This window comes from Parus major, chromosome 4 (assembly GCF_001522545.3).
Source record: "Parus major isolate Abel chromosome 4, Parus_major1.1, whole genome shotgun sequence".
In the NCBI taxonomy this organism is placed as follows: Eukaryota; Metazoa; Chordata; class Aves; order Passeriformes; family Paridae; genus Parus; species Parus major.
The window spans coordinates 34,590,021-34,617,192 of record NC_031771.1 but is presented as its reverse complement, the minus strand read 5'-3'; the positions used below and the strand labels follow the sequence as shown (position 1 = coordinate 34,617,192).

General features: G+C 36.1%; 1 protein-coding gene across 2 annotated transcripts in view; it reads right to left on the bottom strand.

Moving 5' to 3' along the window:
• Positions 1–4,289: 4,289 nt before the first annotated feature.
• The window catches only part of NEIL3 (nei like DNA glycosylase 3), a 60,083-nt gene continuing 37,200 nt past the window's right edge, over positions 4,290–27,172 (bottom strand). Inside the window, exons 1-10 of one of the 2 annotated variants that reach the window (XM_015625737.1) lie at positions 23,410–23,520; positions 20,247–20,362; positions 18,867–19,001; positions 17,334–17,547; positions 16,171–16,245; positions 13,542–13,708; positions 10,376–10,545; positions 7,642–8,044; positions 5,634–5,808; positions 4,290–4,811 (exon numbers count right to left, since the gene is read on the bottom strand). In XM_015625737.1, coding sequence (XP_015481223.1) covers positions 4,635–4,811; positions 5,634–5,808; positions 7,642–8,044; positions 10,376–10,545; positions 13,542–13,708; positions 16,171–16,245; positions 17,334–17,547; positions 18,867–19,001; positions 20,247–20,362; positions 23,410–23,505 — 1,728 coding nt within the window. In that variant the 5' untranslated portion in view covers positions 23,506–23,520 and the 3' untranslated portion in view covers positions 4,290–4,634. Of the gene's footprint in view, positions 4,812–5,633; positions 5,809–7,641; positions 8,045–10,375; positions 10,546–13,541; positions 13,709–16,170; positions 16,246–17,333; positions 17,548–18,866; positions 19,002–20,246; positions 20,363–23,409; positions 23,521–27,172 lie in introns of those variants that run through there. The other variant, XM_015625740.3, reaches the window with a different exon arrangement.

Below are 27,172 nucleotides of genomic sequence, written 5' to 3'. Positions count from 1 at the left end.
AAGAAAACAGCCAGAAAAAAAATCTAAATCCACATGTTTTCCACAAAACTGTAGGGTAGGTGATTATTTAATCTGTTCTAGATTTAAGATAAAGTGAATAAATACTTCTGAGGAATATGTGATATACAAGCTTCTATGGCAAGGCCCACTTGAGTACTGTATCTTTGGAGCTGTCTGGAATCCACCTGAAGCTGAAGACCAGTCAGCAAGTCTTACACCTAAGTCATTTTATAGTTTCGTGAAATCTGTAGTTGGATTTTCTCATAACCTGAGATTAAAGCCTGTTAAATCTGAGCTCAGAGCAGTTGGATTGCAGTTAAATTGTTGGATGATCTAAAATGCAAGGTGGAGGTAATACAAGTTGGAGTGAAAGACCACACAGGCTTTTGGTGTCTGACTAAGATTCCAGCTCCATATGTAGTTGAACCAATCGAATGGGCCTTCTCCTGCCAAAACAGAGGAACTCTTGCTTCACTTTCCCCTCAATGTTCCTAACTACACATTTCATCCCACCTCTAAGTCAAGCTCTGCTGCTCAGTGCCTAGAGGTCTCTCTTTACTCTGCCATGTCTCTTAAGAAGATTCACCTAAAACCTTAGTATTAAAAGATGAGTAGTGTTCGCAGCTTTTCATAGTATGATCATATCACATGGATAATGGCTGAAAGAGTCATGTTGTTTGAAGTTGATTTTATAATAAAAAATTATAAAGCATACAAACTGCAGGGACCTGTACTTCCTACAGCAGTGGCAATTCAATAAGTTAAATAACTAAAGCACTATGTTTAGACAATACTGTGTACACACTGAATTCTGCTCATCCATAAGTGTGCTTTATCCATTTTTAATAAGCTTTCATATGGAAAATAATTTGTTGGGTTCTCTCCTTAGATTGGGTTTTATTTTGTTGTTCCACTAAGATAAATTATAGCGCATTCCCACACACTTCTAAATTAATTTTGAATGTATGTTTTGAATATTCAAACAAAAGTTTGATATAATAAACAATCTTTCAGGCATCAGAAAAATAAAAAACAGATGTGCAGAATATTAAGTTACACTGGAGGCTGAACTTTGCCTGTCATCAGCAAGCTGAATTGCAGAAAGTGCAAAACAGTACAAGAACAGACATGGAAAAGAATTTTAAATCTTCTAGAGATGTTCACAGTTGCTGTGAAGTCTGTTAGAGACTTTACAATACCTTTGGATTTCATGTGAAAGATGCTTAGTCATTAATAATCAGCATTCATACAGATACTAAGGAAGGCATCCTCTGCTTCTTTGAAAGTCCCTTTCCATCAAGCTAAATGACTCTTACTTAAGTTTGCATTCCAGAAAAATAAGTGAGAACTAATACCTTTTTACATAGAAAGGTGGATACAGAATAGCTGTAAAATTTTAAAGGTCTGTAGTCACAGTCGTGATAGAGTCATGTTCCAAAACTTGAGTGCATATTTTCAGTGTAAATTTAGTTTCCCTCAGTGAATTAGTAAGTAGTATTGTATTCATTTATTTGCTGAATTTGCTGACATCAAATGGCTGTCTTTAATGAATAGCTGGTTTAAACAGTGTTTTAAATAAGGGTTTAAGGGCATGAAACCAGGCATAAAATCTGTTGATTCTAAACCAAATGGAAGAAATTGGAAAATAAACATTAATACCTTTCATTCTGAAGGATATACTCTGCCTAAGCTTACTTAAACTGTAATAATAATGAAAGTGCTACCAATAAAGCAGAAACTGGTCATGGCATATGACATTCATATTTTCTGAGTTTAAACTTTTTACTCCACAACTTGTGTGACCTTGATTTGATCCTCTAAAACCTGTTCAGCTGAGTTCAGGGACCTTTTGAGGTTACTTCTGTGGTATATAAAACATGTTTTCAGCTTAAGGTGAAAGACAGGTTTTTATTATGAGTCATGCTATCACCGTGTAGTGTTAATGTCTAAAAAAGTTCTCTAAATGTTGTACACAAGAGTACTTAGAAGTCAGCTTTACTGGAAGTCTACTTTTTGTTACAGAACTGTCATGAGCACCTCTTTTTAGAAGTCATCCAGTCAAAGAAGCTTATGCGAGCCTCTCATTCCTAACAGCCTCCTGTAGGCACTGGTAATAATCCCATTTCTCTTAGTTGTGTTTGGGTAAAGGCCAAAATAACAAAACCATGTCAGAACCCTAAGGCCTTTAATAAGGGCTGTATTTTCCTGAAAGCTTTACATTTCTTCTAGAAAAGATTTACATTTGCTTTCATTAGGAATATAAATTACAGAAAATCTTTGTGAAAAACAGTTCCCTCTTTTAACTTAGGTCTTGTTATTCTTTTTAGCATTCACAGTTGATTGTGTGCTACAACAAGCCATTAAAATGTGTAAGCCAGATACAAATCTGAAAGAAATGTGTTCCATCACTTGCACTGTGACAGATGAATCAATGTGAAAAAATAAAAACACATTTGTAAACTATTAGACTAAAAACTGAAAATCAGGACTTTCATCTGGTTTTGCACCCTTGGATGCAGTTTCTTTTTGAAAGGCAGAGTGGGGATCTGTTCCAAGATAAGTTTTGTTCTTTTTTTGGTCAAAACTTGTTATAACCAGCTATCAGCCAGACCTTGTTAAACAAACTACAAAGTGTCATCTTCCAAGGGGGGGAAAAAAAAAAGTGTTGGCAAAAGCATTAAGGTTTGCAGAGACGTCTAGTGAATTAGAATTCACTGTCTCTTGTTTAGTTTCCTACTGTCTTTAACGGTAAACATGTGAGATTCCTTCACATGTGATAAGCTCACTGTGATAAGCCCAGGGTGTCCTTGCCGTTTGATTTCCCTGTCTGCCATTATTTCTCACCTTGTGACATTACACAACTAGTGTATATAGCAAAATTAGGCTGATACAAATATTCAAAACAGATTTTTTTTTTTAAGAAAACATACAACATACTCAAGAAATTTAAGAACAGAAAAAGTAAAATGATTGCAGAAGCTAATAAGAGCACTTAATTTAAAATTTGTATACATTTTATTTAAACATATACTCACTTCTTGTCTGGCTATTAAGCTAAAAAAAAAAAAATATGTAAGAGCCCAACTGTTATTTTTCATGTGTTAAAGTATGGAAAAGTCATTCAGCTTCCAGCTTCAGAGAATCTTAACATTCATAGAAGGCAAGTAATCAAAAATGGCTGTATTTCTTCTTTATTTTTCAGCTTTAACTGAAATACTGAAGATTTATCCCTGTGCCAGACATCCAAAAGCATGTACAATTGAAAAATAATCAAGCATTTTATCACCATAATGAATTGTACAAATAAAAATGAGGAACCAGTTAGATAGCAGTTGTAAAAATTTAGATGTATAAGCACAAGCTAGCAGCAACATATCATTGTAACAAGAAGCATCATAGAAAGAGATGGCACTGGAAAAATCAGTCTTCACCATGTGAAGCAGCTTGTTTTCTTCTCAGGTGGAGTTCTGTACCTCATGAAAGAGATATATTATTTGGAAAGAGGCCATTGAGCAACATAAAGATTATAGTTTCTACAGTCTGATTAAAAAAATTTCCTTCATGTAAGGAAAGTTTTGAAAGATTTCAAAGGTATCAAAAGCTACTAAAAAGAGGAAGAAAAAAAGCCTCTGAATTTGTGCTGCTTAGGAAAAGAATGAAAGAGTATTTCATTCATTGCATCATGGAATAGATCTAGATTGGTCTGAAGTTATACAATGTTCTCAAGAAAATCAAGTAGTCCTTCCCCATAAAACACCCTGAGTTTTTGCACAGACCAAAGAACAATTTGCCATGTGCTTTTAAATGTGCTTCATCCCACACATGCAGCACTATTTCCCATTATTTTCAGTTAAAAAACGATTGCAATTGAATGATGTATGAACCATTTCTTCATTATTCTCATTTTCTTTGGTATCTAATAGTACACTTTCTAAAGATTTGAAGAATTCTGATTTGATAGCTTAGTGTATTCTATTTACTCTACCCCTTGCTTAAGCAAATAGTGGTAAAACCAACGACTATAAATTGAGTTTTAACCACCTTTGAGGTATGATTTTATTATCCATTACATATGGATTGGGGAGAAAAATGTTCAGTAGTAACTAGAAGAAAAAATTAGGATGTGGATTTAGAATATATAATTTAGAAAACCAAAGAGTCATGTTATTTGTTTTAGGGAAGTTGTCTTCATTTTCCAAATCTAAGCAAGGTCAATCAACTGTTCTAACATCTGAATTGTATGGTATGTTGCTGTTTCATCTTAAGCTCTGAGAAAGCACAAAACAATATTTAGTAAAGTATGTTCTTTTTATTCACTTTTGTTAAATACATGTTTACACTTAAGAAAATTTAAAACAATACATAGAAAAGGAAACTGCAATTTTTTATTAGAAATACAATAGCATGTCACAATATGTTACAAGCTAAATGTTTATTTCAAAATTGTAGGCAGCATAAAATCAGTGTTTAATTTTTATAGGACTATGTAAAATTACTATTTCTAGATCTGTTCTTTAGATTGGAGGTCTTTTACTAGTTAACAGATGAGCAGGGAAAAAGAACAAAACAGAAATTACTACAAATGTTGTGTGCACTTAAGACATCCTGAAGAACAGGTAACTGTGAGAGGGGCATCATGGAAGAATCCGCATACCTGGCCCATTATCAGCCCATTGGAAGAAGCCACACTGTTTTTCCTTCCCAAGACGGCACACAAAGAAGTTCCTTCCATTATTTGGACCAATCTTCAACACAGTCTTCATAACACATCGCTTGCCGTGGTTACAAAATGGAAAACCCAAGTCGGCCCACTGCCAAAGAAACAGGTTTCAGGCACATGTGATGGCTATGAATTTCTTATTTTAAAATTGACAGTGGAAAAATATCTACAGGTGATGCCATGGAAGAAATTCTTCCTAGTACTTAGGATGGCTTTATCTCTTTTGTGAATACTTTTTAGATTTTATCTTTAACATCAACAGCAACTGCATACACTTTGACTGGTGTGACTTGAAATTATGTTAACAAAAAGGTTTTTTTCAAATTTAGGCACTATGGTCATTACTGTCTTCAGTTCATCTATTAACTACCTGATAGTCATTGACTTTTCAGGGGAAACTCTTTTCAGACATGTACATTCGTAGCAAGGAGCAGAGGCCACCAATTGCATCTAGGTAGGTTATGTTAGGTATTAGTGCAGCAGTGGGAGGGTTTGCCCAGGCAGATTACAGAATCATCATCCTTAGAGGCTATCAGGATTTTGGCTAGCCAGAACATGGATGACAATTAGATCTAGTTTGCTGTAGTCCTTCTTTCAGGAAGAAGGTGATCCAAACAACTTGTACAAAGTTGGATGTTCGTACATCCCCTCAAACCAATATTTCTCTTATGCATCTGTTTTACATCACTCAGATTAAGAGCATTTGCACAAAGCAGGTGCCTTTTCAACAGTAAGAGAAGTAACTAAAACTGTTAAGATCACAGCTATTATTATGGTCTTAGTTTCAATTCAGTGTACAAGAGTACTTATGTCAAACTTTAAATGGAATATATCTGTCCATGACTGACAGGCTACTGGGCCAAGGAGGCTGCAGGAATGAGCACTGATTATAAAAACAGGTCCTTATACATACTTGAAAGTAGTCACACCGAGTTTCCCTGGGGAGAGGGCAGCAATAAAACTGCCTTCCCACGTTTTCTCCATCCTTTCTCACAACTCTGAGGCTGCAGAGACGGCTGTGTTTACTGCAGCGAGGATGCCCAATGCTCGACACAGGAGTATCGTCTGTCAGATTTGTTCGAGGTGTGCTGTAATGACAGGTTAAAAACAACTTCTGCATAAAAGGGATTACCAGCCCAAGAACTCTTTTCTACCATTGCAATAGCTCACCCAGTGTACTTTCACACATAGTGACAAAGGACTTGCTTCTCTAATGCACCCTGTTGCGCCTCTAAAGCTGAATGATTGCGAGTAGCGAATAGACATGACTGTGAGCTTTTCTTGAGGTATTACACCAGTTTTCCCCACCATGTCTTAAATTCTTTTGAAGTACTCAAATTCATGTATGAAACAAAATAAATATTACCACTTATGTTCTACTGCCCACCTCAAATTCTAGCATGTTCTAAAAGAGTATTCTGCTCTCAGTGGGAAAAAGACCAATACCACTAATTACTCCAGTCTGAAGGCATTTGTATGCTTCACAGAAAAGAATCCCATCCTCTTTAGTAAAAAGTTACAGTAATGCTCCAAATCATATTTGGACAAGAAGTAATCCAGATGATGGGATAGAACAGAATTCTCTGAATGGGATAAAGTTTCTTTCTTCCTTATACATATATGATTGAGATAATTTCTGACTAACTGCAATACACAAAGTTTCATTTAAAAATAGTGCCATGAAAAAGATTAATGCTCTGAAATGTATTACCAATATATTTATAGAGCAGAAAAGCAATAATGGAATCTTAGTGAAAAAAAGAAAATATTAATTCATTCTGGTCAAGTTATCATCTTAAGAATTTTATGTTGTCTTCTCTATTGCTGTCCTGCAGCCACCAGCAGTTTTATTCCAACACCTCATTAAAACATAGTAAGATAAAAATAACCAACAGATTTTTGTTGGTTTTGGTTGTTTAAAAAAATACAATAAAAAAGCATTTCAGTTGATGATTTGCTACAACCTGTTGTCATGATTGATACTATCTCATTTCTTGTTTGCAGTCTTCTGTATTCTCAATTATCCTGCCTACAGCCTCAGTTCCTCAGTACTGAGAGCATGAGGAGAAATTGTATTCATTCAGTCTAGCCTAGCTAGTCAGCAAGATCATTTCAAAACTGGTGCTTCAGCAATGCAAGAAGTAATTTCCATATTTCAGAATGGACACATGACCTAGAACTTTGTAGCAAATCATCAATATTTCACATTCAGCCTGCATAATTTACCAATGTGACATCTACCTTGCACTCCCATTACTGTTGTGACTATCTGCCCAACTCTGCAGTGACAACCCTCATAGATTCTCACATTCCTCTTAACTAGGCAATGGATGTGTCTGAACAGGGCCCTGTAAATAAGAGTATGGGTAGGGCACTGAAGTGACTGTATACAGAATGGAGAGGGAAGTAAAGAGTGAAAGCAGTGATGGGAAGGTCATCAAGGCAACTGTACAAAGCTTCCTTTCGAGGAAGAATGCTGAAACCTGGTAGTTGACAAATAACTTTAATTAGAATATATTCATCCAGATACCTTCCTTTTCTAATCTTTCACACTGATTTCAAGATCTCTCTAAGCAGATAGCAACTCCAGTGCTAAGATTAGACAACTCCCTAGGAAGAAATGTGCTTGACCTGTTAAAACTAGACGGGCCTATTCAATGGGAATAGCTGAACTATGAACAACTGTTTAGCTGACAGCAGTACTAGTTAGATGCCAAAATCAGGACTTTTCTAGTGGCAGCCTAGGTAATTCAGTGCTTTTGAAATCTGAATTAAATTATAGTTAGCCTAGAACAAGTTACCTCTGGCAGAGCTCCAAAGACAACACTGTCTGAGCGCAACAGCATGGTATTCAATTAATCTTTAAGGATAAAGTTGGTTTATGGGATTATAAAGACTTGCTTTCATTTTAGCATACATACCCGATTGCTACATTAAATGGGTGAACCAAAGGTACATGATCAGTTTTCTGTTTCTTCTGTATGTGTTTGAAAGAGTCAGGCTGCTGACAGGAGGACAAAGCCAGAGCAGTTACATGTGTTGAGCAGTCCTTGTCTGTGCTTCCCCCTGATTGGCAGGCACTGCTTTGGATCAGTTTACAATTCCTTTTTGGAACAACATGCTGAGAGTGGCCACCAGATACCTGGGTATCATTTCCCAAAACAGGGTTGTTACCAAGATCTGTTAAGACAAGAGTTGTAGTTCCAAATGCAGTTTTCCTGTTGATCTTTATTTCTGTGCTTGGTTTTCTGAAATCATTACAAGGGTACTTCATTAAGCTTGTGTTAATGGCTGCAGAATCTTCAAAACTCTCCATCTTTGGAACTAAGGAAGAAAGTTATTAGTTATAATCCATCTGCATAGAATGCTACATTATATTTCTGATCTGTATTCCTAAGTTGTCATGCAGAGAATGAAGGAGTAAATTTACAGTACCATCTCAAAACCTGTCAAAATTAGATAGAGTACAAAATTTCTTACAATAAAAAAAAACCTCATGCACTCTTGGAATCATGTAAAACATGTGTTTCAAGATAACATTACCATTGCTTGAATTGGATCATTCAATAGTACTATGTAATGAAAGCTATTGGACAATTAACCATAAAAAAATTTAATTTGGCCCAAACATAAGGATTAAAGAATTTAAATTTTTCAAAATAAAAAATCTAATCCCAGCAATGGGAGATCACACAGTATAGTACCTCCAAGCAGCGATGCATTATCCATTTTTAAATTACTATTTTACTATTGACACAAAAAGGATTTTGGGGTTTCTAGTGTTTTCAGAGTTCCCATCCTTTCCAGACTTCGTGTTCATCCAAACTTACTTACTGTAAGAGGATTTTCAGAAGAAAGCAGTTCAGACTTTGCTTTGTGGTATAAAAAACAAGTTTTTTCACAGAATTACAGGCCCTCCTAGTGGGCAATAATAATTTCAAAAGAAAGGGAATAATTTATTAATGCCAATTTAATACATAAGGAGTCCATAGGTAATTCCTTTCCTGAGAAACAGGTGATGGCATCCTATGTGCAATCTTTTTAGGTAGCTGTGAAACCATAGTGTTCAAGGACAGAGACCTGCCTTTTCTACTATATCCAGTGTATTCCATACAAAGAACAGGGAGTTAAGCAGAGCATGGGTAGATGAGACATACACAAGGGCACACTCTCTCCAAAGGCATTCTCACTCAAAACAAAATAAGAATCTCTGCATTTGACTTGGAACATTACTTGTTTCTAGGCTACTTCCATTTTGCTACTGGTGCACAGTGAAACATACTGGTTTTATTCAGACTTTTAAAGAAAGAATAGTAGTAGCTCAGCCTTGTACTTAGCAAAGGAGCACGGAAATTGCAATGTAATGGTGACTAATTATCTGTCTACAGACTGAATTATTTCAACTGTAAGGCCAGCAGCAAATTTTACAGGCCAAGTATTCTGTCCTCAAAAATTCAAACATTTCTGCTGAGAGTAGTTAATTTTAGAAACAACATAAAAAACAAACACTGAACCAAGTGAGAAGGGAAAGATTCTAAAGGATTAAAAAAAAAAAGAGGCAAGCAAATCCATATTTGAAAAAAAAATCTCAAATACAACTCCTATACAAAAACAAAGCCTTATTTTTTTAAAAAAAAAGATTTCCTAACAGTATTCCATCAAGTTGAAGACATCTTCAAATTCCAGACCTGATTTCAGTAATTGCATATAACTGAACAAGTAAAACTCAGAAGTACAGGAGAAGGAACAAGATTTTGTTTCAAAGCTTAAAATAAAGCATTTGTGCACATGGCATAATAGATTATAAAGGCCAGCTGACATCATTAATTCCAGGATAAATGTTAGTTGGTAAATCTTATTCTGTGAACAGATTAAAATTCTCAGGTTTCTGGTGCTGATTTGGCAGAAGAATTTTGCAAGATTAACCTGTGTTGGCTACAACTGTCGTGTAAGGCACGAAGACATAATTTTATTGATTCCTGGCCTGAGAAAATGAGCTATAGCTAGTGCAAGATAAGGGTTTTCCACCTATCACTCCAGTCATAAAATGATTAAGCAATGAAGCAATATTTAACGTAGATAGCAGCATTAAAAGCTTCAGCAAGAGACAAACAAGAAATTGAAGTAAGAAGTTCAGGATCATTTTTACTCTGAACTTGGAGGGAAAAAAAGTAGCCCCAGAGAAATCTGGTATCCTTTTAGAAAAGGGTACTAAAATACACTGCTTTTGTTCACATGAAATAACAACAGTTAGTTTTCTGACCCTTGATGATTTCTAATTCAGACGTACACTGCAAACTTTGAATGACTTTAAGGAGAGTTGAAAGAATGGAGATTTTTCTCACTCCTTGCCCCAGTAAAAACAAAGGGTCACTGAAGACACCTATAGAATCCCACCTGCACACCAGGTTGGAAGACAACACTTTCAGGGTTTAAGACAATACAGTTTCCATATTGTCTGTGTAAGGTTTCCTCAAAATCTGACTGCAAGTTAGCTAGTTTTATATATATATATATATATATATATATATATATATATATATATATATATGATTCACATTGAGACACTTCTACATAAAAACTACATCAAAATCACAGACAAAATCACCCCCCTATGCTCTTTCCCAATACAAATGCCAGACAACCCTTCAGTACCTTCAGGTCTTGAAGTCAAACAGGCATCACAAATTTCAGCAGAAGGCTTGTTTATTAGGGTGCAGCGCATACACGTCCACTCCTCTTCAGATTTCCGAGCTACATGTTCATTAGAACATGACCCCCTGCCACATGCCCAGCCAATTAGGCTACTTCTTGCTGGCAGTTTGCTGTGAAACAAAGAATGATGTTAGTGTTTTGTGACGTTCCCTCTACAAATTGCCTTATACCACTCTGTGCAGGGAGGCATGGGCTACACAACAAGCAGTACACAGTGTTAAGCCTCCTATCAGAGCTTGGACAGCATGTCACTGTTCAAGTTTGACTTTTCTTTTCTTTACCTCAAGAGCAAATCTTTCCAGATGCTGCAGAAGTAATACAAATAAAAATATTTAAACAAAAAATTGACAGAAAGTTAATTATTATCTGATGTACTCTCCAGGACAAAGCCCCAGTCTCTCAGATTCCCCACCATTTCCAAGTACTGCAGCTTAGTGAGAAAGTTTCAGGGCTTTCCCCCCCATCCCTTGTACACAATGCTTGCTAACAAATGCATTACTGGATGAGGAAATGTTTAGAAGGTGTACTGCATAAAATCACACAGTCTAGCAAATAATTATTTTTTTTTTCTCATTTAAATGCTACAGATAAGTCCACTTTGTTATCTTGACAGCCAAAAGCACTGACAGCCTTAAAAGTTAGAAAGTCTCTTGTGTGTCACCATTTGCTGGAAAGCCTTTTAAAATGTAGGAACCTGTTCAGAATTAAGGAACCTAGCTGTGACTTGTGAGGCAAAGCTACTCCAAACACCACTAAAGATTTAGTTTTATATATTTTCCTGTAAATTATCGTACCTTCTGTGTTGATAGACTGATTTAGAATTATAGTTACTCCTTTACAGCTTCTTGTTACCAGGGACTACTCTTGTCATAGTATCCAAACATTGACAGGATGCTATATGTAACTTGAACTTATCTGTTCAATAACTTATGTATGTTTATTTTTAAGTACTATGATATTATCCAATTTATGGTTGATAAGCTGTCATGTGGATTTTTTCAGTTTTAGTGGAATTGTGCACTTTTTGGAGACTTTTATTAATACTAAGAATTTAAGCACTTCAATCAATAAGGCAAATGCTGTAGTTGGGTACTGTTGTAACACTGCTTTGACCTATCACTTTTTCCATAATGATCACTTTCTGTAACAGGCTCAGAGTTCTAAGATAATGGTAGAGATATCCACTACCTACCACATCTTCCACAACAGGAAAACTAAGGAGGATAATGAGAACTGCTGACATACCAAAGAGTCTGTGCTGTTAAGAGGTAGAACAGACATTACGGTAGCATTCACCAAATACTGTGGCTAGCAAACAACACAGCTGAACTGTAAGTGTTAAAGTGGGTATTTTCACATTATTAGATCACTTGTTCTTCTACTCAGTTATCAAAAATGCATTACTAGACTGAATATATTCAGCGTGTCATATTTGAAAGTTTAATTCCATGTTGTTCCCCTGGTTCATCTATCCTGTCATTACCCCAACCACACCCTATCCCAATTTATTAAATATGTGGAAAAGGTCTATTTTTAAAATTAAAGGTACATTTAAATTTGATGTGCTAAGTTTGTAATGGGTATTTTCTTACTGTTTTTCAATTGAGCAAAATAATAAGTTACTTGACCCAAGAACCACTGGGTTGAATTCTGCATTTTATGATCTGTAGCAAGTCAATATAATCACATGGGCCCCTTCCAGTCATCAAATGCGAGAAGCCTGGAATGGCAAATAAATTACTTGAGGTATTAATAATTTTACATGGTAACAGTTACTGTATAGTTGAAAAGAGAGCAGTAGAATACAAAGAACTGACCATTAGGATAAGGACAAGACAAGAAACCACCTTTTTGTTTTATAACCACCACTACCATGTTTTTCGCTTTAATACAGCATTCTTCAGTTGTTTATTTAAAAGTACAACAACAAAAGGCTATATCACTTGTTCTTGAAAACAGAAAGATTTTTTCCTTAAATTGTATTCTAGTTATCTGACTCATTGCTGTCTTCCTACATTTCGGCAAAATATTTCTCATTATTACTTTCTGAAAATACGGCAGATCTAGGTTATCAGCTTGTGAAATATTTATCTTCCATGCTTGAATTTTCGATATTTGATCTGTAATCAAAGGCAATTTTTTAAGCTTTAAGCAAAATCCCTTCAGCCATCTGAGTCTTGAAAGAAGCTTGGAGGTAGGAGAGGGATTTGTGCATTCTGTAAATGTTATCTAATATATACATATATATATATACACACATATACATACTAACAAGGCAAAGTTGCAAAGTGAAACAGCATCTTATATTAGATTGACAGAGAGTATAAAGCCAAAATTCTGAAGCCTCAGATGAAAATTTTCAAGAATAACAGATGCCTAAGTTTGAATAAGGTGCTTTTAGAACTTTTACCTTTTGACCCTTTGTGATACCAAATGCATTTTCTGCTTTCCTGAAATAAAAGGAGGAAAGCTGCTGCTAACACAATTTATGTGGAAGTGAAAGTGTCTCTGTAGCACTCCTATAGTGAAAGTTTTTAAAATCCAATAAGGAGGAAGAAAAAGTACCTAGCCACTAAAATGTTTGCTGCACTCTGAATTTACTGACGTTTTGGTTATCCTCAGTATAACTATATCCAGAAGAAAACTGCATGGATGCACAGCTATCTAGATATGCCAGGACTGATGGGACTATCCTGTTAAAAAAAGACAAATTCCTACTTAATGATATTCAACTCAGTTGTGTGGAAACATCCAAGCCCTTTATACTGGTAACACCAAGAAAAAAGGGCAACTTTTCCAGTGACTTAGTTTCAGTGAATAAATCTGAGCACTCTGAATCGTTTTGCAATTCCCACATTTGATTAGAAAAATAGCTACTTCATAATAGTTTATACCTTTGAAAAGCACAGTAGAAAAGAATCAAAGCTTCTAACCATTTTAAAATACCAATAGCCAAAACTATTTTTTTTCAAGATGTTTTGTTTTTGTCTGGCTTAGTTAAATTTAGTTATAAAATGCACACAGATCCATTTATTTCAAAGGAGGTGTCCACTTACTGTAACAGCACTTTGAGGTGATTAAAAATGCCACCATGTTATCATCATACCTAAGACTGACAAGCTGGGGATCCACCTTTTGACAGTGAGAGCAAAAGTAAGTCATCCTGTTATGGTCTCCCAAACGACACACGGTGATGCTGCCACTGCACTCCCTGCAGACTGGGCGCTTGTACACTTTGTAGTGTTTGTAGAGTGGAGACCCAGTTTTGCGGCACTGAAACAGAACGTGTTTAAAATCCAAGTTAGAGACTCAAGGTAAATTTTACGTGAGTCTGAAAATAAAAAGCCCTACATAGACTGTCAACTCACTGACTAGATGAAGATATTTTAGACAGACACTATTAAAGGCTTTTCACATTATTTTATGTAAAGAATTAACAAATTGAGTGTAACAATGTCTTTAATTCTCCACATAGTGAAATAAAAGACAGAAGGGAAAAAAAAAACATACTAGTAAGGTGCAAGCAAATACATGCTAGGATCTCTCTGAGTTTAGCTGGACCAAGCTAGCTCTGATTCAGCACCAGCTGTCTTTGACCAGGCACCTGCAATCAATGCAGCAAGGAAAACAAAACAAACATAAAGCACAAAACAAAAACAGCCTTCTCTCACCCCTAAAAGAGCCAAAAACATAGCAGAGCTCAGACGTGATGCTACAATCTGGGTTAATAAGCCTTCCCAAAACCTAAAGAACTGTGCAATGCAGAAACATTCCCAAGATTCTGTAAATCTTGGGTAGTGCCCAGTTGCCAAGCTGCTCAGATTCATCTTGGCCCTGGCCATGCCAGACAACCTGGCTCATGAAAAGCCAGTTGGCACTATGGTAATCTCCCTAGATTCTGGCAGAAAGCCGTATTAAATTAAGTATAGTACAAGCCCAAGGGCAGTGACCTGAAGAGCCTCCAGACAGCTGGTAGGCACATTTCACGAGACAATTCACAAACAATCCGTGAAGTCAGCATAGAAACACTACAGTTAAAAGTGGGGAAGAAAAATCCGAACTAGAAGAGCCCAGTAGAGATGCAGCCAGTCCTGCAGAGTCACACAAGTTTCTGCACTACAATTGCAAACCCTTGAGCACAGTTCAAATGACACCACAGCTGGCCCAGCAATACCAGCACAGCTCTGGCAGAGTTCAGTGGCTCTAGCTCCATAATGTATGAAAACCCTGGGAGTTTTCCCAAAACACAGGTGTCTTTGAGCACAGTACATTTGCTTCTGCTGTGCTCTTATTCATCTGTCTTGCTGATAGAGAATTCTTGTGCCAGTGCAAACTAGTAATTCAATGAGAAGGAATTACTAATATATATTTGCATGAATATACACAGCTGCCTCCTCAAGGTTTACAGTCATTTTCTTATGACCAGTTTTTTTCCCATTCAGTTATGCAAAAACCAAACAAAAGCAACATCTTTTTACACAAACAAGAATCTTCATCTTTGCATCTGTAATGATTACAGTATGATGACTGCAAAGAATCTTTAACAGTCTATAAAAATTTTCATACACTATCCCTCATTAACATATTTTCATTATGTCTGTTTAAGATGAAGGAGAGGCTAGCCCTCTTCAAAGTACTTGACTGGTGAATGCTTGCTAAGTGTGGACTGCAAAAGTTTTCAAATTAGCTAAACAGAAAGTTTAACTTGCTTATTTATTATCAGTCTAAAAGCCTTTAAATTCCTGAGTATTATAGTTGTTGCAGAACTAGACAATATCTCTTTAGTGGCAGACTTTGCTACGAAGTTTGAAGAAATGCAAACATTTCCCCACCAACAAACTAAAGTACTCTTTAAAATGGGTTGAAAGAAAGCAGACATTTAACCAGACTATTAAACAAATTACGGTTTTAGCCTTTATGATTTTAGGACTGTTAGGTGTCCTCACCCTCACCAACCAAAAAATTTCTTTTCAGCAGTGCTAGCTCCTTGCCTTTCATGAACATCAAGAGAAACAGACAAAAATATCACTACTGCTGTTCATTTCTTTGTATGCAGCTTAAAGAAACAAAACATTGAAGAATTAGGGCAAATTCTCTCTTTATCTATTGTGGAAAGTTAAGAAGCACCAGGAATTATAGAGTTTATATGGGAAGAAATTAAGTCCTACTGAAGTTATACCAGTAGGGAGAAATCATAATTTATTTCACTTTATCAACCAAAACCATTATTTCAGTTAGGAAAAAAAGGGTATTAGAAATTAACAACTATCTAGTCAAATAAATTTAATTGCTATTCCAAGCTTTATAAAGGAAGCCATATCAACTAGCTACATACTTCTCTGGGACAATCTCTACTTCCCAGTTTGAAGAATAATCTCTGTGTTATCTTACATGTAACTTCGTGGTTAGCCTACATCAATTCTGACATGTTCAGAGTGGTGTAATTGCACATGCACAGAAAAACTCAACTAGCCCTCAGGCAGTTCTTTGAACTGGCCTCTGAAGGTTTTTTGAGCCAAGCTGTGCATATTTTGACAATCTTGACTGCACTTACCTTCCCATCATCTGACAAGTCACAATTAATAAAGAGCACACAAACCAACATTCCAATTCAAGGAAACTTGCTTTGTTGTATCTTTATATTGTTATACTTTATCTGTTTTCACCAGATGATCACACGCCACTAACATGACAGAGTAACATTTTGGAAGTTTTCCAGAAATATGTGCCAATACCTTATAAAAAAGCAGTGTAAAATCACGTGTCATTTTCACCAAGTGGCGTATATGCTCATCTGTCAGTTGGCAAACCTGTAAGAAAGACAAGAATGACTTTTAGAATATTACTACACTAAGGGACAATGGCAAAAATGACCTATGAGGTAGGTACACTTTGAGCACCGATGTGGAGTTGCTTTTCTCCATGTTGTGATAATTCCCTGACACAATATTTAACATCTCAGTAAAACAGTACATGCTCACATTCTGTACCACAAAACTCACTGCTTGCATATCAAACAGTGTGCTTTGCCTCAACCACACAAAACATGTGGTAGAAAATTCAGTTGTCTTTCCCTATATATTGACCAAAGACTTCATGATCACATGAATGACGTAAGAGTTAGCAAGTCTCTCCCAATGTCCTCATGGACCATAATATGACATCATCTGAGGCTCTTTCCTTTGAGAGATATTCAGGAAGAATATGTCAGTCAAAGGCAGAACAATTAGAGAGATGTATCAACCAAATATATTTTTCTTAAGAACCCAAGATTTTAAATCACATTTTTCATTTTTTTTGCCATATCACAGATAAAATTAAAATCCAGAGTGATCCTATGAACAATTTTCAAAATACTGTATTTAAAAAACTTTTCAGTTACTAATCTTCACCAAGCTTCCATTTACTTTTGATGTAATGTCTGTTCTGGTTGAGACAATGATATTTGCAAAGTTTGGAGACACATGCTTGAGGATCTTAAAACAGAAAAAGTATGATTAAAAAAGCAATTGGTGCCAGCTAGCAGGATAAGAAGTGGAAGAAGCAGCTGCAAAAATTATCAACTCTGCAACATAAACTATTTTAGACAGTAAATTAACCAAAAAAAAAACCAAAACCAAACCTGAGCACTTTTCATTTTCCCTTATTTACGGACTGTCAGCTTAATGGTACCATAACAGGATGCCACACTTAGAATATGAAAGTTAATCAGCTCCAAGGAGTACCATGACAAAAACCTCCCATTATAATGATAAAATATTAATTTAGTGTCTAGGAATAACTTAAGAAAGTACAGATGATAAAAAAAGGTAAGAAGGTACCAAAATATTAAATAAATATGTATTTAAATTCTTAATATTTTGGTGCCCTTAAAAACCATCTTGAGACATTTACCCACCTTAACAGCTGGATGGAGACGACTATCAAACAGTGCTTCGTTTTTTATGATATTTCCCACTCCAGGTAATACTGCTTGATCCAATAACACATCACACAACATACGTGTGTTCTGCTGCTTAATCTCATGTTCTGCTCTCGAGAAGCTAAACTTTGGAGAACAGACATCCAAACTTTCCATCATCCTCACTTTCTGCTCACACTCAGCTGCATTTCTGGAAGAGAACAGAAGAGAAAAATACGCTGAATAATTTTTATTTTAAATATATTCTAATACAGCAGTGTAGTTTTAAAAACAACACAACAAATTACAATAGAAAATTATATGCAGACAACACAAACCATGAAAACACCAATGACAGGAAGTGGCACAGAAATTCCATTAAACATCTCTTCCAAAAACAGGTCAATGATACATGCATGTAACATGCATCCAGTCCAACATACAAGAAATCGTCTCGTTTTGCTCCTATTAGCTTGAAAAATATTTGCCAGCTCCTTGCTTTAAAACTGCTTACAAGATGGAAAGCCCATGTGTTTGAACCCTCAAACATACCTAACTGTATGGTTATGTGGTCCACTAGTTACAATATGACATTTATGTGTGTGTGTGTATATATAAACTGTAAACTAAATTTATATATTAGATTTTAAAGAATCAGAATATTCTGAGTTGGAAGGATCCCACAAGAATCATGAAGTCCAGCTCTTAAGTGAAAGGCTCAAATGGGGATCAAACCTACAACCCTGGCATTATTAGCACCATGCTCTAACCAACTGAGCTAATTATAATTATGTAATAGATATATGTAGCAGTAGATCATTAGTAGTAGTTACAAAATTAAAATATATATATATATATATATATTAGTATTTTAAGATACATAGATATCCTAGATTAGGATAAGCATAATCATCTGAAAATAATACAGTACAAGAAGTCTTGGCTAACATGAGATTTTGTGTCTTGTAATTTTAAGTGTGCTTATATATGTTACATGAATTTACATGCCCATTTCCACTCAAGAGCCTCAATCACTTTAAAATCAAGCTCACTGGTGTTTTTTTTTAGCAGTGTGAAGTATAGTGCTAATGGGCATAAACATCTGCTTAATGTAAATTAGAATAATTATAAAAACTTGTTTCCAAAAAGGAAAAAATAAAAACCTAACCTCGGGAGCATGAAAACTTGAAACCAGTAATCATGACAGGTTGTTACCCTTGTTAAGAAATGAGACTTGGATAGAAATTAACAGAGCAATGGGTTTCAGTGTACAGATCTAAGGACAGAATTAAATCCAATTTTCACTCCCAGTCTTGACGCTACCTAATGACACTATAGCATAGAACTACTTTATCTGTACGTAAGCTCTGATACAAAACTAACAAACTTAAATTACCATACCAATAAATATGATCTGTTTAGAAATTTTTGTCTTGATAGAATCCAAGCACTTAACTATTTTTACATGATTTCTTATTTACCTTAAAAGAACATTATAAAAAGAAACTGTTTCCTTAGTTTCTGCTTTACCTGTACTCTACCGTCACATCCCAAAAACAAACAGTATCCTCCACAAGCTGTATCTCCAAAATTGGTTGTGTTCCATTTCTGTCTTTGCTTCCATCAGGATTAATGTGCATGGAACCATTCATACCAAAGTGAATCCTGGAAAGAAAGAGAGTTTTTATAGGTATTTTAACATCACTATTGCTTCCAAACATTACACCAGTCTATTTTTAGAGTTGTGAACCTTACATAACCAAGGCAGTATGCATGTACATTAATTCTACTCATTACCAGTAACACAACAACAAACTATTATCTTACAGAATGCTCAATTCCCAGAGAAGAAAGAATGCTCCCCAAGTAAAAATCCCTCCAAAACATAGCTGTTTTCAAGTAGTCTTCATAATTCATTATACAGAAGTCAAATCTGATCATTAAGTAGCACCATTTCCTGGTGCACTTAGAAATTTTTTCTACTTAACATGCTGATCTTCCAATATAGATTCTTAAACCTTCAGGGAGGCTGAAAGAAATGAGGCCACTTGACCAGATAATTTTCAGTTAAAACAGGCAGAAGTCACCTGGTATGAAAAGAAAGAATTTAGTCCCCATATTGCCACCACTGTCATCACATCACAGCTACATCAAGTAACACCATAAACAAAGTAATTAGTATTTGCCATATGTTGTTTTCTGCTTTTCTTTGCCTACAACCAAGGCAAAACCTGCAGGTCAATTAAAAATTAATAAAAGAAATAGACTGAAAAATGCACAGATGGCAAAGTAGAAGAACAGATTCTTTCAAGCATTTATTTTACACATTAGTAATGCTTTAAGAGGTCATACATTTTATAAAATATTCTACCAGGAGCTATGATTGAGCAAAGAATAAGTCTGACTATCATCAGTGTCAGTGTTTCATTACCTTTGATATCCTGAAATAGGGAAAATTAGAAATCTTTTTAATTACAAATAGAAAAAGCATGCTAATTAAACCTAGGATCTGTTATTCAATGAGAACTAGTAATAAGGAGTTGACAATTTCTTGTTCTAAAGTAAAAAGGTGAGACTTTAGAATTATTTAGTGCCACACAATACTGCAGGAATCTGGATGCACTGCATGTACTATAACTGTTTTGTCTCTAGAAAATGCAACTTCCTGTTTGAAACAAAGTGTGTCAAAAACTAGCTGTCATTTCCAGATACCTTTACATGGAGTCTTGGAGTAAAGCAGTAAATTATCTGAACATATGACTATATCCAGCACTCCTGTACTGCAGAGTGGCTGATGAGAAGTTTCTCTGTAACACTTTCAAATCTCTGGAAGTGCCATTAGTAAGAACAATATGAGCCCCCAAATACATTCAGTCTAAATTCATAGGAAACCGCCTTCTCACTTCTTACCTCAAAGCTTTCTGATCAAAATACATAAAAAGTTCCTTTCCCAATGTCTCCACACCCCTGTAAACATGTCCAACAAGGAAATCATGACCAGAGCTTCTCTCTTTATCTGTAGCAGTCTGAAAAATGAGTACACACACACAAAGATTAAACATAATTTATACTGCTTAGATTCTAGCACCAGTACACATTCAGCAAGCAGCTGTATGAACTAATTTTCCAACCTGGACAACATTAACTATATTCTTCTTAAGCATTCTACCAAAAACAATGGGACTGTTAACCCAGGAAGCAGTCACTACTGCTAACACTATCATAACTTGCTCAATTTTTTTCCCAATTGAAACAATACATCTCTTTTATCAGGGAATTGTATGCATTTTCCTTTGAGTCATGAATTTATAATCTAAGTTTTAGACTGCTGTAAAATAAATAGTTACAGTTTGAATATTAAAAACATGTCAGAGCGTCAATTCTGCCATTTGCAGATCCATATCCTTCTTCAAATGTTACTAATAGACTTTCAGTACTTTGCATAATGCCTTGTGTATTACAGAAAAGTTTCCACTGAGCCCACAGAGATATCTCTTCCTACTAGTTTAATCTCAGAAGCAGGTGAGCAGCAGGTGAGACACTACTAGAGTACAAGATAAATGTGAAATTGAAGCAGTCATATTTTCTTGCTTAGCACATGAAAATACATTAAAATTTTAAGGGATGTCTACAGGTTACCTGGTCAAAGCAGAATACACTTAGGACACGGAGCCCAGGGCCTTGCCCAGTCAAATTCAGAGCAGCTCCAGCAATGGATGCTCCAGCCTCTTTGGACCCTTGTTCCATGGCTTGACTATTGTTGTGGTAGAACACTTTTCCTAATATCTAATAAGAATTTCTCCTGTTGTCACCTGCATCTGCTGCTTCTCAGCCACTGTGCATGTCCAAGAGGAGCCTAGCTCTGTCTCCCCCATATCCTCCCTACAGGAAGCTGAGGAGAGCAATAAAACTCCAGTTCTGTCAGCTTCTCCTTGAGCACCATGTGCTTCACCCTGCTAACCACACCAGAGGACTCACTCTAGTATTTTATTAACTTGTTATTATTGGGGAATATTGTTAACTCACTCTAGTATGTTATTAACTTGTTATTATTAGGTATTGGAAACTCAGGTGCAGCCTTGCAAGTGCTGATCAGAGGTAAGAATCATCCTTCTCAAACTGCAGACCCCAGCATGGGGCTGTCCCTTGGAATGGCATGCTAGTCACATGGACTCAACTTTTACAGGACCCTAGGTCCTTTTTTGGTGCAGAGCCACTTCCCATCTGAGTGGCAGCCAGGCCTGTGCTGTTCCTCTTCTGTTCCAAGCACAGGACTCTGCTAGTCCTGAAAATGCTGAACTTGAGTTTCCACCAGCCCATTTTTCTCAGCCTGTGAGGGTGCCCCTAACTAGCACCCCAAGGTCCCTTCAGACCCTGCTGAAACCTGTGAGCTGCAGATTCACTGTCATCACAGCGCTGACTGCATGGCAGATACACATATCAGTGCTTCAACTGCAGCACTCAATTTCAATACAAATACGTGTGAAAGAAACTCTGGCAAATCAGCCAGGCTTCTGCTAGTTAGTGACATTTCAGAGCTACTCCATGCAATCTCCCGCTGTATTATTACCTTGAAATTATACACATTTAGAGAGTTTTATGGTTATTATTTCTGTCAAGTAGGAAAATAAAAATATTTCTTGCATAACATCATTTACCTTGTCTGTTATCAAAATATGAAGAAAGAAAAATTTTTCTTCCATGTAAACAGTTCATCCTTTCCAATAAAAGTATTTGGAGTCTGTTGCTGAGCAACAAAGTTTATTTTATCTCTAAGGCACTCAAGTTTGTTTAAAATAAACCGGAATAAGAAATGACTGTGATGGAAAACTAACTTGTCTTTTCAAATATTTGAAGTTAAGTTCATACCTCTTTGGTATCAGGCAAACCCTTAGAGTCATCATAGTACAAAGTCTCCTAACAGTGTAATATTCAGCAGTGGCCAAGGCTTTAGCCATGAATAGCAGTCCCTGTGAAATCTAACAAGTCCAACGCTATTTTCCAATTGGCCATTTTCCAACTAATAAAGGCTGCCCTGAGGTGACTTTTACTGCATAAAGTGATGAAAATGAAACTATTTGAGGGAGTGAGCTTTCTTTTTGAAACCTTAGGAGTATAACTCCTTACTTCAAAAATCTGTCCTGAAAGATATTAACCTATAAAGACTAATCTTAAGACATATCTTAATGATGAGACAGATGTATTTTCAACCACATTATTTCCTAAATTGTTTCATTGAAGAAACAATCTTACTCTGCCTTAATAACAAGCTTTATGCTGTCAATGAAAGGATAAAAACTAGTAGGGAAATTACATACTGTGTACATTGAAAGCAAATGTCACACCCTTTATTTATATACTTGGCCTATCTAAAATTACTTAAAAAAAAATTATAAAAGTAAAAGCCCCCTTTCTGTAGGTCAAGATGTACCTTTCTCATAGATTGGTTTCACACCTTTATATTTTTCTATTTCTTTATGGTTTCACATATTTCTATTTTCACATAGATGGTTTGGTTCAGAAGGGACCCTAAAGAACATCTAGGACATGCCTCGATTGAGATTATGAAGAAGCAAGATTAGCAATAATTTCCCTGGTATTTAACGTTTCCTCAAGCAACACGGTATTTTGAAATTTATCCTAAGTGAACACGAGCGATTCTAAAAGCTTTCCCTCATTACTCCTCAAAGCTCCCGTTTCTACAGCTTCAGCATCACCTTTACATATGACCTGCCGAGACCTACTGAGTTGCTGACAAGAATATTTCACAATTTAAGAATAAAGACGGTATTCGCGGATGACACCCACCACACCCAGGGACGACTGCAGCTGCGACACGGGGGGGCACCGAACCCCCGCTCGGAGCTCCGGCGTCCTGGCACGCTCGTTCTCACCCACACTTGGCGGCACCTACCACCGCGGATACCCACGAGCGACAGCGCTGGCTCCCCGCCGCTGCCCGAGGCGGCTGCACTGCCCTCCCCTGTCCCGGTCTCCGGGCCGGGCCTCTCTCCCGCCCTTGTCCCTGTGTCCATCCCTGTCCCGTGGCCCGTGCCCGCGCCCGCGCCCTCACCGCGCCGCCGCCCCGCGCGGCCCGCACGCGCTGTCCCCGGCGCAGGCGCGCCCGCAGGCGCTCGGCGCACAGCGCGCAGCCCGGGCCCTCCACCATGGCCGCCGCCCGCCTTTCGAATCTCCCGCTCGCCTGAGGGCGGTGCGGCCGCGCCAGCCTCCACCCCGGTACTTCCTGCGCATTTCTTGCCGAGGGGCGGCTCCTGCTGCTCGTAAATCACTCGCTGGCTCCTGGTAGCTGCCTGGTAGTGTCTAAAACACGCGCAAGTGCATTTTCTTTTTAATCCACAATCAGAAATTAATTTCAGCTTTCAGCTTTCAAAAAGTCGCTATTTAATAGGTTTGTACAGTCAGTCCAGGTTTACAGAAACAAAATGTTCCTTTACCCGCCACATTTGAAGTACTAAGAAGCATAATAAGCTCTACGAGCTTTAAGAAAACTGAAGGAATTTGCGTTGCAAGGTAGAACATTGGACACCATTTCCCAGTGCCCAGCTTGTGAGGCAATACTCACACTGGTCAAAAACTCACAATATTATTTCTTACATGCACAGCCCATATCCACTCTTCTTTCTGTGTTCAATCAAAACATATTTTCCGTAAAAGATTTTTTTTTTTTTTCCACAAAGTGGATAAATCAGGGTAAATGATGTTTGTTAAAATAAAATATAATTCACATTTTCTGCTGAAGCTGGGCTGTGCTACACTTGTTGCAAATGCCTTTTTTCTTACTGGTGTTTTTGCTGTGGTCTTTTAATATCAAGACAATAAGGCAATTTCTAGTCAGAGAGTTAAGCTCACAAGTCAGAAATCAGCAATGTTAAAAAATGGCATGTGAAAGTAATTTTTCTGTTGCTCCAGAATTCTGCCTTATTGTTCTTTCAAGCAATTCGAAATTGATAACTCTGGTTTCTATATTAACATTTAAAGCACTTTAAAAGTATAGACAATAGTTCCTTGGCTGTGTCACTTGGCAGTCAAATATAATGTTTTTCATAATAAGGGATTTAATTTCATAGTTGGCTATTTTTCAGTAGATAGTTTGTGCAGTGTGTTACAGTAGATTGGTTTTTCAATTCCACATCTAATTCTGCAGATGAATTAGAAGTTCCAATAGTAACCATTAATTAGGCCCTCTAGCCATTTTTCCACTTATGTACATGAATTTTAAAAAGAAATTCTGCATTCTCAACTTTTGCATGCACTTTAATTCTACTAAAAGCTGAATTCCAGGTATGCACAATCTGTTGTTGGTGAGATTCATATTAAGAGTTTGGTGGTGACAAACATTTGGGAATTTCTTTGCTATAATAAAAATTTATTAATAATATATTTGCAACAAAGGGAAGAGAGGTAATAGCACTGTAATGTACTAGTCTGACTGTTCTATATTCTGAAGCAAATGACCAGTGCTGAACTCTGAATCAGGATAGTTTATAAGTAAAAGTACCTAAATGACAATAGCTGAATGAAGAACACTTGTTGGACAATATTATTGCTGATACAATTTTTTAGTGATCTAATAGTGTAGCTAAGTTAGAAATATACAGCTCTTTGTGTTTTACAGCATTCCAAATAAAATAGTCTTAGCTGCTTCTATGAAAGTATTTCCTTTTAGTCAGGAAATTTCAGTTGCTGCCATTCAGTTTCCATACTGAAATTCTCAGGCTACAAGGCAAGTTTTAAGTGTAAAAAAATAAAAAGTCCATTAAATTTATTCCAGAGTTCTGTATTAGAATTTAATATTTCTAGGCAGGTAATTCCATCAATAGTTGTTCACACCTTATTTTGATTTTCAAAAATCCAATGTCCACAAGAATCACTCCCACAGGTAATTAAATGTGCAAAGTACAAAAAAACAATCAAGCAAGTAAGTCTCACTCAAGAATAGTTTAACATTTTTTTACTTTCTTTAATTTTTTTTTTTTACTTCCTGTCTGCCTTTGCATCAGAAAAATCAGACTTCTACTGTAGAATAATTGATAGAGCAAGTAAGACATGTTATCTGCTGTGAAAGGTAAAAAATATTTTTAAAATAATAATTGACTAAATCTACATATACTCCTAAATTTGGAGCTCTGTGCACAGCTGCCTCTGTTATTTTTCACAGTGTTGTTTGCAGGCATCAGTTCTTGGTTTATTTGTGCATTTGCATATTTATCTTCAGATAGTAGCATACAACAGAACAGTATGCTCAGCATTGGACACTCACATTTTGGTATATTACTGCAGTTTTGATCTCATTAGAAAAAAATTAAACACAGAAAAGTACATTTCTTTCTAAAACTTCAGGTTCCCAGAATTATAAAAAAAATACAATTCTTTTTTTAATTCAATTTTCTAGAATTTATATAGAAACCCTAATTCTGTGCCTTGTCCCAGTTCATGTAAAAAGACATTTGTCATAAAATTGATGTAGTTAATTTGTGCAAGTAGAACTACTGACATCCAACTGCTAAAACTTTTTAGTTTATGCATATTTTCTCCCTAGAATTAATCTTAGAACATTGGTGCTCTGTTTAAATACGTAAGTTAGATTTGCAATTAATAGAGCTTTGAAAGTGGTGTTGTCAAGGAATATTATCATATGGCAAATATAGATCAATTTAAATATAGACCAACTTAAACATAATTTTAGATCAAATAGTAAAATTACATTTTTTCTGAAGGCAAAAAAAAAACGAGAAAAGAAATATGCAGAGTACAAGCACACTCTGTTCAAATCCAGCAGTACACAGAACATCAGCACTGAGATCCTTGTCAAAGCATGGTTTGTTATTTTTTTTCTACTGGCTTGTTGAAGTTTACGGTGAACTACAAAGATATTCCCTTTATGGTGACAAAATCTTGGATAAGAATTAATAATCAGTGGATGACTGATCTGTGTCGTGGTTGCCTAGAGAGTTAATGTGAACAGTTAAGCACACTCAAAATTGCTCATCATGTAATCCCAATGAAATCCGTCCTAAACCTTGTAAAAACATTCCCAAATCCTTCAAAATTAAGTCTCTTAATGCAATTAATCCAAATAGTTGCACTGTCAAGGGAATGTGTTCTGGTTATAAATTCCTGGTCTGCCAGTGATTTTTGAGGGTCATGCATAGTTTATATGGACACATAGTTAAATTATTTTTTGTCAATTATCTGAAAATAAATAATGCCTTGAGTGTCTGGATTCTTTTATTGATAGAGAGGTCTTTATTTCCTTTACAAAAAGGCCCATATTATTTTAGCTTTGTTTTTACAGCTGTAGTTACTGTGCAGATAGAGGTCAAGGAGGTTCTTGGGGAACTGAAGTATCAATATAAAATTATAACCAAGTCGTGAATAATAGCTTTAGTATGAGAGTTTCTTGCATTTATTTCATTGTTGGAGCCATAGTAAAATGCTACAACTTACATACCATTCTCACTGGACATGGAGTATGTTTTCCAAATGGAGTACTTAATTAATGGTTTGGAAGTAAAAGGGATAGTTGACACTAAGTAGTTCTGTCCTAATTTCTACCTACTTAAAACTGGTCACAGTAAGCATATTCTTAGGGTTCCAATTCATATAAGAAGAAAGAAAAATACTTATAGAGGTATATATTGTACTTGAAATTTCCAGAGAGAACATGCTTTAGGATTAGACAGATAGAGGCCGCAAAAAAACCTAAACTGTTTAATTGTGTGTGCAATTATATCTTTAAAAATTACTATTTTTTCAATATTGTCACAATATTATCAGAATTTCCCTGGGTAATGATTAAGAGTATGACAGGTTCA